The sequence below is a fragment of the Apostichopus japonicus genome, chromosome 19 (genome assembly GCF_037975245.1).
Source record: "Apostichopus japonicus isolate 1M-3 chromosome 19, ASM3797524v1, whole genome shotgun sequence".
Lineage (NCBI taxonomy): Eukaryota > Metazoa > Echinodermata > Holothuroidea > Aspidochirotida > Stichopodidae > Apostichopus > Apostichopus japonicus.
Window position 1 is genome coordinate 16212755 of NC_092579.1, and position 16300 is coordinate 16229054.

General features: G+C 37.6%; 1 protein-coding gene across 11 annotated transcripts in view; it reads right to left on the minus strand.

Annotated features, from left to right (window-relative positions):
* LOC139960104 (uncharacterized) overlaps positions 1–16300 on the minus strand; it is a 60499-nt gene that overhangs the window by 10520 nt on the left and 33679 nt on the right. For 4 of the 11 annotated variants that reach the window (XM_071958209.1, XM_071958210.1, XM_071958208.1 and 1 more), the window contains exons 2-6: positions 9726–9884; positions 4063–4124; positions 3355–3416; positions 1339–1501; positions 337–450 (exon numbers count right to left, since the gene is read on the minus strand). In XM_071958209.1, coding sequence (XP_071814310.1) covers positions 337–450; positions 1339–1501; positions 3355–3416; positions 4063–4124; positions 9726–9774 — 450 coding nt within the window. In that variant the 5' untranslated portion in view covers positions 9775–9884. Of the gene's footprint in view, positions 1–336; positions 451–1338; positions 1502–3354; positions 3417–4062; positions 5440–9725; positions 9885–16300 lie in introns of those variants that run through there. The other 7 variants (XM_071958200.1, XM_071958201.1, XM_071958205.1 and 4 more) reach the window with 4 other exon arrangements.

Here is a 16300-nt window from a genome sequence, read left to right on the forward strand (position 1 = left end):
TTCAAGTTCCTAGTATCTTATAGTAATAACGAAATATTAAAAAACAAATTGTGCTTTTTACCTCAATTTACATAGCTCTGTGTAAACCTTTGTAACAGAGGGACATCTTGATATTCAAGAATTATAGTGGAAAGCTATTGTGCAAGAAGACAACATCATAGCATGTGTAAATTAAATTCAAGTTGTTTAGGCACAGCTTCATAACTGTCAGAACATCATTTGTTTAGTAATTAACTGCCGTTTCAATCGGGTAACTACTGAAGCCTTCATCACCCATGCAAATTTCATGTTGATACATACTGTAAGTATATGCAGCCTTAACTTACTTTTCTTTACCTCATAAAGTATTTTTCTCCTTGCCAACAGAGGAATTTTATGCGTCACTCGCAGGTGGTCACCGAGTCTAACTTGGTCACTCTGGCAGAGTGGACATTTTCGAATAATCCTGCCCTGAAATTTCATATCAGAAGAGAAAAACATTTCACATAAGAGTTAATAATTGTTAACAGTTTATTGTCCAATGCATGTGTGTTACTTTAAGTTTTTTTTTTTTTTTATGAAAGGTCAAATTGGCAAACTGAGAATTGTTTCTTTGCTGATCTTATTAAAATTATTAACATTCATCTTTGGGTAGATTTATCATTACTAAACCTGTAATTAAAGCCAAACAATTAATCTGGATGACCAATACCAGACTGCTGGAGAATAGGTCTGACTTTTATTTATTAGCTTCTTTGCACTGTACAAGTTCTGAATATTTACCATCACAGTCTATCTGAATTGTGTTGCTGCATGCAAACGATGGAAACTAGTGCACTTAAGGACATATCTGTGATTGATAATTTAAAGTGAGTTTGCTTGTCACCCCTGTCTTCTGGCATCCTTAATATCCTTATTAATTTGACAGTGATATTTATAGGCCCCTCTAAAAAAGTCAATGTAAGACATTTTGAAAATATCAACCAAATTTTGGAATAGTTCCCTAAATTGAGCAGCACTTCTGCAAGGGTGAAAGGTCTGCTGCAGTTGGCCTAAAATGAAGTGTGCTAACACAAAAAAAAAGTTAATACTTGATGACTCACATTATCTTTCATGCTTATAGAATCAAGTGGTCAATGAACAACACAGTGTTGTTTCAAACCAACATATAGGTTCTCAAAGATACATCCTTAGTGCAAAAACAGCTAAGAAGGAGGCAAGCAGAGCAGGTCCAATTCTAGTTCGAGATCATTTTGCGACTTTAGCAGATTATGCAATTGCATAGTCACAGAAACTGTCTTAAATTATAGCAAGCTTTTGTTTAGGCCTATACAGCAGATCTTTGTGTGGATTTCTTACACTTTTCTTATGCAATGCAGCAGGTTTAACCTTTCCTTCCCATTGATCATCCAAGACTTCATCTACCTCCTCTTCATCTACCTCCTCTTCATCTTCCTCATCTCCATATTCCTCATCGCCATATTCCTCATGTCCATCATCTTCTTCCAGTTCATCATTGTTACTTTCAAAAAACAAAAACAGAAGTTTGTGATGCATTAAAATGCTTACTTACAGTAGCAGGGAAGATTTCATCATATTGACATGAAACACTGAGCTACATACAGTGATGATGCCTTAACACCAATGATAACTGAACTAGGCCAATTGATCTAATATTGCAAGCAACAGCCCCTGCAGGTGACAATTTGCAGTGAAGGGATGGTTTTGGTGGTGGGGGAGGGGGAGGGGGGGCAAACATTTACAAGGTTTTGATCTTTTGTGGCCATACAGAGCTATAGTGCCACAGGTGCATTGCCTGGCAGGATTCAGTGATACTCCCTATGAGACCTTTAAAATTACATGGCTCATAGGGCCTTTTTCAGCCGAACCATGAATTTTCCATTGTATTTTGTGTTTAGTCTGAAAAGATCCTGACACCTTTAATTTGACTAACCATGCCTGAGACCAATCTCTTACCCCCCTCCTTTAAATGCTAGATTCAGCAATTAATGTGCAGCATTAACAGTACAGTAGTACAGTACTAAATGTTTTGACCAATGACTCTGACATATACAATAATGTACCTACAATAACAAGTGCCATAAATATATAACTACTAAGGACACTATGGCTGACAGCACTGTCCCCAGGTGTGTTGAAAGAGCCGACGAATTTGATGATGAGCTCCATACAGTGATGATGCCTTAACACCAATGATAACTGAACTAGGCCAATTGATCTAATATTGCAAGCAACAGCCCCTGCAGGTGACAATTTGCAGTGAAGGGATGGTTTTGGTGGTGGGGGAGGGGGAGGGGGGCAAACATTTACAAGGTTTTGATCTTTTGTGGCCATACAGAGCTATAGTGCCACAGGTGCATTGTCTGGCAGGATTCGGTGGTACTCCCTATGAGACCTTTAAAATTACATGGCTCATAGGGCCTTTTTCAGCCGAACCATGAATTTTCCATTGTATATTGTGTTTGTGTTTAGTCTGAAAAGATCCTGACACCTTTAATTTGACTAACCATGCCTGAGACCAATCTCTTACCCCCCTCCTCCAAATGCTAAATTCTGCAATTAATGTGCAACATTAACAGTACAGTAGTACAGTACTAAATGTTTTGACCAATGATTCTGATATATACAATAATGTACCTACAATAACAAGTGCCATAAATATATAACTACTAAGGACACTATGGCTGACAGCGCTGTCCCCAGGTGTGTTGAAAGAGCCGACGAATTTGATGATGTAAATTCGCTCGCAAATGTTGAGCACCTACGAGTATCAGAAGTGATTTTTTTTATCAAATCTTGATTGTATAATTGATCATTTGACTCCAAAACAATAGGGAAAGTGAGTATTGACAGTATTTTTATAATGTCACATATGTTGATATCACAAATAGGCTACAACAACATTTTTATGGTGCCTATATATCTAATCCTGTCATATCTGGTCAATTGATGAAAACCTCGAGAAAAAAAAGTAACCCAAAATAGTTGTAATATATTTTGGGATGGACTAGTATACATATGGGGTACAAGAACCACAGTATTGTTTTTCTTGTGCCTGACCAGGTCTCGGTTAATGGTCATCAACAGTGGACAATCTGTATAAAAACCTCACCATAGTTGACATTGTCTTCATTCCAGGAGTATCCATTCCATGCAGACAAGGAAGTACCATACATACCATTATAAGCATTCTGATTGAGGAGGGGGTGGGGGGTGGGCGGGGATTTTCTTCTACTACAAAGTCTACAACATACTTTTTCAAGCAAATTTACATCAATAATTTTTGTTACATATTCCTTCAGGGCTTAGGATTATATTATTCCTGACATTACTATATTAAATATGTATTATTACCTGCTGAACAGTTCTGTCTGGCTATCCATCCCACCCCGTATGCTGTTCAGGATGTTGAATGCCTGGTTAAAACAAAACAAGGTTAATTTTATTCAATAAATACATTCTTAGTGCCATACCATTTGCACGTACAAATTCAATGTTTACATAGGTGTCTTGCAATCTAAGGTTTGTAATTGACGATAAAGGTTATGAAACTGGGGGTAATACAATTTGGTTCGTGGTGGACCTCATTTGTTGCAATAATTGGAAGGGATGTCCCTGAACAGGTACTGTACGTTGCTCGACCACTGCAGATCAAAAATAATTGCAAGATAGCCCGCTGTAAAATGAAAGTATATAGGCCTTCTTTTGCATACTATCTCATTTTGTTTCATGGGCAGGGCAAAACTTACAGACAATTTTTGACCTTTAGAAGCATCTTCCCACCTAAAAACATTTCCCATAATTAGTGCAGTTTTCCAAGCAGCATGTGTTGCATTCCACAGTATACCTCAGTAAAGTGATGCTGGGTCATATTTTTTGGGGGTAATGTGTCCAAATCCTCGCTTGATGACGGCAAACACTCAAACGACAACAATCCTGGACACAATTAAAGCACTATGGCTGTATTTTTTCTAGAAAGTAAAAAATATTGAAAATATCTTGACTAAGTTGGAAAATGAGCCTTTTTCATTAATCATTTTATGCAACTAAATATGAACGTACCTCTCTATCCCCATTGTCACTTTCTCCATATTGATACGAGCATGAACGTTTATCCATATTTGCTGGATGGATAAAAGTATAGACAATAATCATATTAATAATGCATGAATACATCATAAGAACTGAATAAAGGAAGACTGAACACCCAGATATATGTGCCAATAAGAGATGTTCTGTGCATAAATGTTTAAAATGACCGTTTTTGTTTTGTTGATAATCGTAACCTTTGTTGGCGTACGACATGTGTGTATATATATGTGTGTGTGTCTTTGTGAAGCTTGCAACTTCTTAACACAATAGGAGGAGAAATTGGACTCCCAGATCTCATATTTGGTATGTAGGTGAATCACATTGAGTATGCTTTAGGTGGGGTCAAATGTCATTTATAGTTAACAGGAGTCAACTTCTGGAAACCTTGAAAACACAATAATGTAATGTACAGTATCTCAAGAAGTCAAATTGTGACAGATCTTGTATTTGTCAGTACAAATCCTATATTGCTTGTAGTGAAGGTCAAAATGTCATTTCTGGTCAAATTGTGAAAACCAAATTTAAACACAACTTATAGCCAGATCTGTGACCAGTTTTGGCCAGCAGCTGTCATGAATTTATTGTTTGTCATGTTGGATATTTAATGGTATGTCATGTTAATATTTACATTCTTTCTCACTATATTATTAAGATGAAGTATGCATTAACTCAAATGTACACCCCACCGTATGTACAGTAGCTTTATAAAAAGGGATTTTTGATTTTTGATGTTGCATCAATGTTAATTTCCAACATGCATGATTGCTCTCTGGTTGTATCTACCTTTTGTGTCAAACAGCCTATGGAGCTCTCAACATGCATTAATCGACCCCTGCCCCATCAGTCACGCAATAAATGTCCCTGATTCCAGTCAGAAAAATATGGTCACCTTACACTAGATCTTTCCAAAGTGTAACACTTTTCAGTAATCAGTTCCATATGTTGTCACTGTGAAAGGTTTTAAACTTGCAGAAACACCATAACAGTGAGCAAAACAAGAATTTTTCGAGCAACTTTCACGATCTGCCATCGTAATCGTTGACATGACTGTGCAGGTAAAGCATCCCGCGTGTACCACCTGACATGGAAAATCGGCGTACAGAAGCTTGTTAAAACGACGTCTCTGATTCGTCGGTTGGACCGTGCATCATGGTTTGTTTACTAAATGCACCAATCACGTAATGTATGACATATTTCGCGGCCGAAGGAGAATCTGTAAAACGGTTTAATAGGCTCATTTCGTTGCTACGATCGTTGAACATTATTATAAATATATTTGTCAAATTCTTACAAAATACTAAATAATGTTCCACTTCCTAGGGTGGGAACACATAAATTAATTCTTTAAAAATGTTTTACTATTTTTCAAAAGAGGCCAAGATGGGGACTACTGGACAAGCTCCTAGATCGCCTCTACCGTCTAATATACACACAGCAGCATGAATGCATTAGCTACGATTAACATCAAAGCCAAAACCTGTCCAATTGTTCTGTACAAAGCTGGAACCAAATCTTTCACAAATTATCTTAACTTGCTGAAATTTACATTCATTAGTCATTGTCATAAGGGTTGTTATTTCATCCCACATACTAGCAGATTACATCCAGTACTCTTCTCTAAGATAGTAGGCTACTGTATATATATTCTTTTGAAGTGTACATGTACGTACTGGATTACAGCTAAATATGTTGCTCTGAAAACAGTCAGCAAAGCAAAACCCAGCCTCTGGGGCACGGTTGCGGAGGGCCCCTGGCTTCTATGAACCCTTCTTTCACAAAAAAAGCTTCCTGAAACAATTACTAAAATGTATCTATCAATAGTAATCCACTTTAAGTACCAGGATCCTGTTATAGATTTCATATGAATCGATATGTAACTGGAGTTCAACTGGTCTGAAAACTTGGATATGTCATGTGTGTTATTTTACATAATTAAAGGTCACAAGTATTGCCCCCACATTACACTCAATACAGGAGTCCTTTAAGTACAACATACTATTTTCATGTGAAGGTCAAAGGTCATCTGAGGTCAAAAGAAATCAAGGCTTGTAATCAGGTCCATAGGAGTGCAAGAACCTTGCTAATCACATAAATACAGCACTGTCAAACATTCACTGCCTGCAGTGGTACATTAAATATATACATATGACTTGTGGTAAAGAATTACTAATTAAGTTTGTCTGGAAGTTAATTGATCTGCAATCAAATGTAGAACAGTGTATTGTATGAAGCTTTATTTATATGACTGCAGTTGGTGTGTGTGGGTCTGCAAGGATATCAAATGCATTGACATTAATACCAATGGCATATTTTCTTTTAGTGATCTCTAGGTTGAGTCCCACTGAATGAAGGAGATTTAAGGATAAAAAATATATATCAAGTGTATTAATATTTTGTTTTAATAAATGTGTGATTATATAAAGTTGCACAGCTACTTTAAGTGGGATTAGTATCGCTTTAATGTAATCACACACTAACTGATATCAACCTTGGTGATCTACATTGTTCCCAGTAGTGATACACCGCATTCGCCAGTAGAGCCGTTGGTCACCCCTTCAACACACAGACAGACCTTTTAGTCAGATAATTACTCTTGCAACGAGGTCAAAAGCTCAACTTTTACCTAAATGAAAGTACTTTTCACAACCAAACAAGCATTTTAAATGTTAATTCGGGGACTGCTAACTACAATCTGACATCATACAGCTCACTTCAGTAGCTGCATACGTACTGTAACGACATGTCAAAGCTCCTTGTGTCCTTAGCATTAACATGTATTTTCTCCAATCAAATGATTAACTTGGGTCGATTCTTTACATTATTGGACGCTTTTGAGGGAATTGTTTGTTAGATCTTATCTTATAAGGGGGTACTGTCACTTGCTTGATTTATGAACGACTGTTAAGGGGGAACTCTCTCATGTTGCCCGATTTTAGAGGTCACTGAGTAGGACGTCTAGGTTACGTTCCAGGGGCCAAAAATGTTAGGTCTGGGTAAATCTTAACCAGCACGCATGTCGTATTTAATCGTACTTTATTGGTTGGTGATTGTAGACTGGGCGTGGTTTATGTTTCTAATATGGTTAAGTGTAAGTTCACACGTTGTAGGTATAGGAAGTAGTTTCTGTTTAAAAGCAACTGCGGGATCGCACCAGGGGTGGATTCCATGCTCGGACCAGGGGTTTGTTCCCTGCTCGCACTAGGAGGAGTGGAACGATTCTGACCATGAGTTAGGAGACGAACGAGTCATCTATTGGCGCAAACAGTGGTGGACCAGCCCAGGAGGTCGGATAGGACGACAAGTAAAATAACCTAGAAGACCAGGTTCAAAATTTTGGTTCATCTGCGCCGCTGTTCACCATTCCGCCAACTGCGCCGTACACCATTCCGTCAACTGCGCTGCCTTTCTCCATTCCACCGATCGACTGCGCCACTGTTCACCATTCCGCGGACTGCGCCGCTTTTCACCATTCCGTCAACTGCGCCGCCGTTCACCATTCCGCCAACTGCGCCGCCGTTCTCCATTCCGTCAACTTTGCCGCTGTTCTCCATTCCATCAACTTTGCCGCCGTTCACCATTCCGCTGACTGCGCCGCCGTTCACCATTCCGTCAACTGCGCCGCCGTTCTCCATTCCGTCAACTTTGTCGCTCTTCACCATTCCGTCAACTGCGCCGCCTTTCACCATTCCGCGGACTGGGCCGCCGTTCACCATTCCCCCGACTGCGCCGACGTTCACCATTCCGCCGACTGCACCGCTGTTCACCATTCCGCCGACTGCGCCCCTATTCACCATTCCGTCAACCGCGCCGCCGTTCACCATTCCGTCAACTGCGCCGCCTTTCTCCATTCCGTCAACTGTGCCGCCGTTCACCATTCCGTCTACTGTGCCGCCGTTCACCATTCCGCCGACATTAGTAATGTACTGTGTTGTATTTAACTTCATCGACTTCTGAGCATGTGTTAAAACTTGGTTTCGTAATTTACCAATTGCCTCTGTAATGCACGACCACTGTGCATCATCTTGACAAGTATATAGATCGTAAATAAACGGGTAAACTTTAATATCTCCTGTCGACAGCCTCATTTCCTGTGTTCCCGCATGCCCACTCTTCCTTGCGCTCACCACCGAGGACGGCGTATACAGTCCCTTTGGTAGGGAATATCTCAATTACTTCTGTATGTGTACATTGAAATGCTTTCAAGTTCATTACAATATGCAATCATGCCTTTAAGCAGGAAAATTGAAACATGCTGCAGATACTCAACCTGAGCAGAATATCCTTAATATGGGTTGACCATGTAAATTTTGTATCAATTGGGAATTTATACCGGAAACAAGTCTCAATAATCCATGTTTACAAACATGTTACATTGTAAACATCAAATTCATATGAAATCATGATATGATCAAAAAAATACTTACCCAAATACTACCAGGGACGTAGCCAGGGGGAATCGACTGCTCCCCACCCCCCTTTCAGTGTCGAAAATTCACTCAGTTTGGCAGATGCAGTTAGCTAAATTTAGCCTATAGCCTATAACAAGCCTACAGTTGGCCACTGCGTAATAAAATACATATCACCTACCTAACCGCACTCGATGGAGTGTCACAAACCGTATGCACAACGACGTCGACAACGTTCGTTCTCATCCTAAGTTGTTGCACGAACAGCATGTTATGAAGCTAAGCTAGCAATCGTACGTGATAAGCTTTTCCTATAAATATTTATTACACTGCTAATACACTGCGATAATATGATATCATATGATAATGATGAAACTGGCAAAACATTGCACCAGATCACATCTAAGGACCTTCAATTGTTCAAAAAAATCTCAAAGGGGAGGGGGACATCCCCTCCTCCAAATCAATCGCAAAATGTTACCCCTTTCAAATTCCTGGCTACATCGCTGTCTACTACCATCATGTTAGCGACCACTGTACGTTTACCAAAGATATCCTGCATTTTGCATTCAGATATGTTGGCACTGCATTTGGCTATTAAAAACGGCGACTACCTGCACTTTTCTGAAGAACTGCCTAGATCAAGGTGTTTTAAATTAGGTGTGGAAAACAAAATACATTCAGTATTCTTGAAATTTGAAATAAATATAAGAGGTTCATTATCATAGCTGTAAACATAACATAAATTATAGGCCTACAGAACTTACGTAATTAGTTTTTGTAATATGAGTATTGTACTTCCAAGTCCTGGTGTGTTTGAAATTCTCGCCGGGGATACCCAAAGACCATACGAAATTCACTTACAATTTTCAAGAGGTGATTCCCTTCAACCCATAATTGTGCGGGCCACCTGTTTGATAGTTAAAGATTGTTTAAGATTCATCCAAGTTAACAGCAAACTTGAAACGTCTTTCAAAAGTAAGATTACTCTCCTGTCAACCGAGGGGAAATCTGCAGTTTGACCTGCCAAATGTGGCAGGGACACCTCAAATGTTATATTTGAAGGGACCGGGGAAATCCTTCCAATGAAAAAAGGTCGACTTAGTGTGCTTGAGGAAAACTCGTCAAAAGATCCCCCAAACTTGTATGCACACATTTCACAACACTGCTGATTATATTCATGTCAACAGAGTATTTTGGATAGACTGGAGCTAAACTGTCACTTACCCCACATTCCATCGCTCTTCAACACTATGATGGCTGTGTTTGGCTCCATTTCAATGAGAGGTACAGTACAAGAGCATCTTCGTTGATCTCTGCTTCATCCTCTTTATCCACAAGTACCGCATCTTTGGGGATTTTACATTTCTTCTTGGTGATAACATACTGTATATGAAAGAAAATATTGATATCGGCCTAGTATTTGTAACAAACTTGTTTAAGCCATTGTTTAGCATTTTAGCGATGCATATTAAGTATTTTTTTTTTTAATTATTGTCATCTTTAATGAGGGTAGCCATGCAGAAGCACTGCTTTCCAGAGGAGCCCTCGATACAAAATACATAATTTACAAAAACAGTAAACATCCAAAAGCACGAAAAGGACGGCAAAAAGGTAGACAAACAAATATCAGACATCTAAACAAAATATATAAGTTTTCATAATATTGTGTTTAAAATGTTATCATTTGGCAAGCATTTCAAATTTGGAGGAAGACTCTTCCACAACCTACAACCAGAAAGCTTAAAGTACCTTTTACCATTCCCAGATCTACCAGGAGCATATAAAACATTATTAGAGCAGCTAGATCTAGTTCTGTACGAATGGCTACATCTCAGTAGAATAGTATTATCAGTAAGGTAATCTGGAGCCAGGCCTTGGACACATCTATACATTAAAATATTCATGAACGTTGACCGGACATTCAGCAACTTCAATTCAGCAAAAATATCTGTAACATGCCCACACCCTAATCTAGCTGCACGATTTTGAAGAATCTGAACCCGGTCAACCAATTTGTTTGTTGCCATAATCCAAACGGCAGAACAATAATCAATATGGGGTACAATTAGAGCATTGTACAGAGTACTACGTGTATGCTGGTCAACACACCAACTAAGTCTTTTTAGAATACCCAGTTTCTGTGATATTTTTGCAGTAATTTTGTCAATATGTTTTTCCAATTTAAGAAACCACATTCCAAGGTATTTGAATACATACACATTTTCAAGAATATCATTATCAAGCTTTACATTGAGGGGATTAACATTTTTTATAATTTGAAAAGATCCAAATGTCATAACCTCGGTTTTAGAAGCATTATGTGTCAGCTTATTAGTGTTCATTCAATCAGAAACAGCTTCCAGGTTCATAGTTATGACGGCCTTTCAATATCTAATTCATTTTTTGAACTATACATGATGGCAGTATCATTAGAATAAAGAAAACCTTACAATTCGAACCTACAGTAGGAAGGTCATTAATAAAACTGATAAATAAAAGTGGACCTTATATGGATCCCTGGGGTACACCAATTGTAACAGGTCTTGCATTGGATTTAACCCCATCAATAATTTAGTTTGTTCTTCATTTGACAAATAATTAGAGAACCAGGCCACCTCATGTTCCTGTACCCCATAATAAGATCTTTATGCAGAATAATGCAATGGTTGACTGTATCAAAGGCCTTTTTTAGGTAAAAAAAAACAGCACCAGTGATCTGACCCTTGCCCACATTATGAAGAATATTGTCAGTAAAGCCAATACCAGCAAGAGTAGAATGTTGTTGTCTGAATCAAGATTTTGCCGAACTTAGAAGTCCATTGTTTTGAAGATGACCATAAACTTGGGCATGAATAGCTTTCTCAAGAATTTTAGTTAATATTATTAAAAGTTAAAATAATTAGTTAATACTATTGTATTATTAATAATATTTTTGATATAACTAGTTAATATTATGGTAGGTCTAGGGCGGTTAACGCTACCTGTTGCCCGTGGAATGGTATGCCTACTTTTGTAAATTGTAGGCATGCACCCCTACCGCAAGTACTACTAGTGCAAGTTCACACCGGTGTGAAGTTAGAAGATATTCTACGTGCCCCTGTTCGACATTCGCGAATAAGTAACTGTAGTACACATGTTACTTTTTCCATAATGGATTCGATATATATATGGAAAGCCTTTTGCTTCCGTACGAGATAATCAAGGTTTTTTTTGTCGAAAATGTACATTTTAGTGTATTTTTCCAAAGATAATGAGGTTTTATCAATGGGTCATATGAACTCTGAAGACGAAGAAAATTACCATAATGCGTCTTCCCCAGTCCAAACAGTGCTAGACCAATTCACATGACCAATAAACCATCACTAATTAGATGGATGTAACAGGGCCATGAAAAACTTTGGGCCTTAATCAAAACCAGAACGTATTGGACCACCTAACCAAAGGGTCATATGAGCTCTTAAGACAATGTAAAAGAGTACCATAATGCGTCTTTCCCGGTCCAAAGAGTGCTTGACCAATTCACATGACCAATACATCATCACTTATTAGATGGATGTAACTGGGCCACGAAAAACTTTAGGCCCTAATCAAGACCAGAACATATGCCTTGGATCACCTAACCAATGGGCCATATGAACTCTTAAGACAATGAGTACCATAATGCATCTTTCCTGGTCCAAAGAGTGCTTGACCAATTTAAATGACCACTAAATCATTACTTCTTTAAAGAGTGTAACCGGACTACAAAAAAGTTTGGGCCCTAATCCATGCAGCAGGCCTTGGATCACCAAACCAATGGGTAACATGAACTCTAAGGACATTGTAGAAGAGTACTATAATGCGTCTTGCCTGGTCCAAATAATGTTTGACCAATTTACATGACCACTATAGTATTATAGTCAGTTGGGGTAAAAAAAAACAACCCCTTTTATAGAAGGGGAATATTTAGCCAAAGTTCCAATTTATTTTGGGTGATAGTCCTACTGTGTGTCTAGTTTATTATTAATTTCTGGAACACAACTGTACTGTATGTCACTTCGCTGCCAATCACCGCTTCATCGAATCAAGCGAATGCTAAAGTAGCTAAATTTGAAGTTTGTACCACATATCCGAAACTTTCTCCTGCATACCCAGCTTATATGATGAGGAGATTATTCCAGCAGTTACAGCATAGCAGTTAGTGATATTACACTCCCCCATGGTAGAATTACTCCAACTTCATTCACGCTTCATGGGGGGCCTTGTTTTTTTTTTACCCCCAAAAATTGATGCGAATGGGGTAAAAAAAAAACAAGTACTTTCCGGCTCCAATGTACTCCCTATTTTGCCCGAATGGATAAATTTTTCCATAATGTTGATTTTAGAGGTTAGGCAAATAGTTTTCATGTCTGTCATTTGTCAAAAATGTTAAATAATTGGGCAGAAGTAACTGAAATTGGCTCAACTCTAATGTTTCTACTATATTACATCACGTTTGTGTAGCATCATATACACACTGTGCAGTATGAATACGGCTGAGCATGACATATGACACGAGCATTCCATAATTGGGTCAGATCCAAAACCTCTGCCAATGTTATGGACGGAATTCACAGAGATAAAGTCCCATCAAAAATAGTGTGAGAGTTTTTTGGTATTTGGTAAGGTATGCATGATTGATCTAAGTTGGGATACCTCTACCATTTAACGGAAAAAAATTAATTGGGTAGTGCAATATTAGTCTGAATATGCAAATTAGGTGTTCGTTATGGACGGAATCAGAAAAATGATCGATATCCACCAACCTTCATAGTGGGTCAAAACTCTGTGAAGTGTTCAGGATTTCAAAGTATCAGGTACTTTTCATCACAGGCCTGGTACCTTAGCTTTATCATACTCCCACTCATAATCTTCAATGTACCTCTATTAACCCACTACCCCAAACCAAAATTCTGTGTTATGGACGGAATGTACAAAGTTATGGACGGAAGGTTTTGTCCTAATTTAGGATCAACTCTTGAATTGTGAAGTGTGTGTTATAAGTTAATACTTATGGCCAATATGTGTAATAATATCAAATAAAATTGAATTTATTATAAGAAGGGAAAGAGCTAGTCCTGAAATAGGAATTGTTATGGACGGAATGTTATGGACGGAAAGTATTGAATTAGCCTGAAATGAATTGCTACAGCACATGAAAAGTTTCACTCTTGCTGAAGGTACTCATCAGGTGGCTTTCAGCACTATAAGCAGAGGCTGTCAGTACTTTTCCCATTTGTTTTTTTCACTTTTGTGGCTTCACCTCCTTCAAACAATGCCAATGCAATCAAAGTTTCACCAGTCTGCAAAGCTTGTATGAAAGAAAACAACACATGCAAATAAAACTGTGGACATGGGAGGCCTGTATGGTTGAACAGTCATGAAAATTTGAAATAGACTTTTCAATCTCAACAAAATACATTGATTCATATTTGTCAAAATTTTTCATCACCATCACGGCTCACAATCTCTTTGAAACTTGTCCCTAATATATTCAACCACCTTTGTTGCAATTCCCACTTTGCTACTTGAAATTAGGAGGACAGGCTGTTCTAGTTTCCCCATGATCATTCCTAGTGGGATATTTGTCTCAGGTGATGGCCAGAAGAAAGTATTGGTAGGGCCTTTAGGCAGTAGGAAGGAGACATAGACATTACTGTCAACTGACATTTGGTCCACCTTTTCCAACCACCAGTCTCCTTCATACACAAAAACCACGTTGCATAAGGATGACAACTTGGATTTATAAGGGTCATTCTGTGTCAAATCAAGAATGGCTGTTGCTGCACCCTCTCCAAAAATGCCCAAATTTTTTGTATGATTGGACCATCATGAAATAAGCATATTCTGAAAATTTCAGTTGCATTGCTTTCCAGCCGATTTATCACACTTTAAAATTCCGCAATTTGTCGCCACCATGGCATTTTCTTGACTTTTGAGGTCTCATTTCTCAGCAATTAACCATTCTACTACCTTTCTATTACAGATGCCTATAGAGTCTATCCCATAGAATAGGTAAATAAAAAATTAGGCTACAAAAATATTGTCTTGTGGAGTTAGGTCCACTTAAAAGTGTCAAAATATACGATTTTTGTACTTTTCACTAAAAAATGTGCTATTTTTAGTGATGAATTGCTCCTAAACCATTGCTTCAGGGTACTTGATTCTTTCAGAGGTTATTATGTCTGGTACAAACATTACAAAATAATGATTACAATGCTTTCCTATGATATGTTTGCAAGTTGTGCAACTCTGAAGTTGCTATTTCATGCTGCGATTCAGCATGAGGTAGGAGTTTTGATGCCAATTTTTTACCAAAGTAACCATGTTAGAGCTGTCAGGGTTTTATACTTCAACTATAAGTATAAAGTTCTTACCCCTAAACAAGTTTCAGGGTTCTAGCTGTTCTCAAGAAGTAAGTTGTTAAGCTGCTCCGATGTACAAAAGAGGTCATCTTTGACGGCCAATAACTCAAAATGCGTAAGGTTGAAAAAATCTGATAATTTTTTCTGGAAGAGATATAGTACCACCCTGTTTGTACAAAAAATTTCAGGAGGGTGTTTTGCCTTATTTTGAAATGAAAAATCCTCAAAGTTTGGGATTTTTACAGAAATTTCTTCTTTTCTTTTTTTTTTTAAATTAGGGAAAACATCACCTGAAAGCCTAGAAAAATACTGTAATGTACATGTAAAAAAAGGTTTTCCATCCTAAATAACATTCATTCACATTTGATTGCTTTGATTTAACTTAATAAAAAACATTCTGCATAGTCTTTCCAAAGAAAGTAATTTCCATCCATAACATTCACATTCCGTCCATAACGTTTTCCTAATTCCATCCATAACACAGATGTTTCATTGAACCCCAGCATATCAATATGCAGGAATCTGGTAATTTTTCACTTCATCCTTAATGGCATTGATAACCTTCAGAAGATTACATGCAAATTTTATCACTGAAGTGAACTTTAAAATTGCCAGGAGATTAATGACATCAGGTAGCGTTATGGACGGAATTAATGATTTTCTTCTCGATTAGCATCTTAATTAGGGATGCCCTACTTAATTTTTTCAAAAACTATTTTGGAGAGATCAGTACCATAACCAATTATTCAGGTGCAGATTCCTGTGAATTCCATCATTCCTTGCAGTTCAGTGGCACAAATTGCTGTTTCCGTCCATAACGCTGGTTTAAGTGCATTGTTGATATAATTAAGCAGTACTCGTTAAACAAAGAAACATACAAATTTAATTTTTTTGCCAAGCAAGCTTAAATCGTTCTTCTTTTGGACAAAACTATCAAAATTGATAACTATGATCATCTAAATTTTAGCCCTGAGGTTGACAGGTTTTGGATCTGACCCAATTACGAATTTAGACAATTTACAATTTTTTTCCTTTTTCATATAAAGGTAGTAGCTCATACTTAGATGTAATTATATGCAAACATGATTTTAAGATACATTCATGAAGAAAATAGCTGTTTACTAGCATTGTTTTTTTTACCCCGGCATTGTTTTTTTTTACCCCGAATTAAGCAAATTTTGGGGGTATAAAAAAACAACATTTTTCGCAAAAAACAACAATTTCCATTTACAAAAAAGTTATTTTTGTTAGATTCTCTTTAAAAGAATCCCACTCCACACACTTGAACATTGGAACCGTAACAATACCTCTTACTCATCAATTTTAAGAGCAAACTTTAAGTAAATTGTTATTTTTACCCCACTTGACTATACTTAAAGGTTAATGTAATGTCAGATCACAAAATAAAAAGTATTT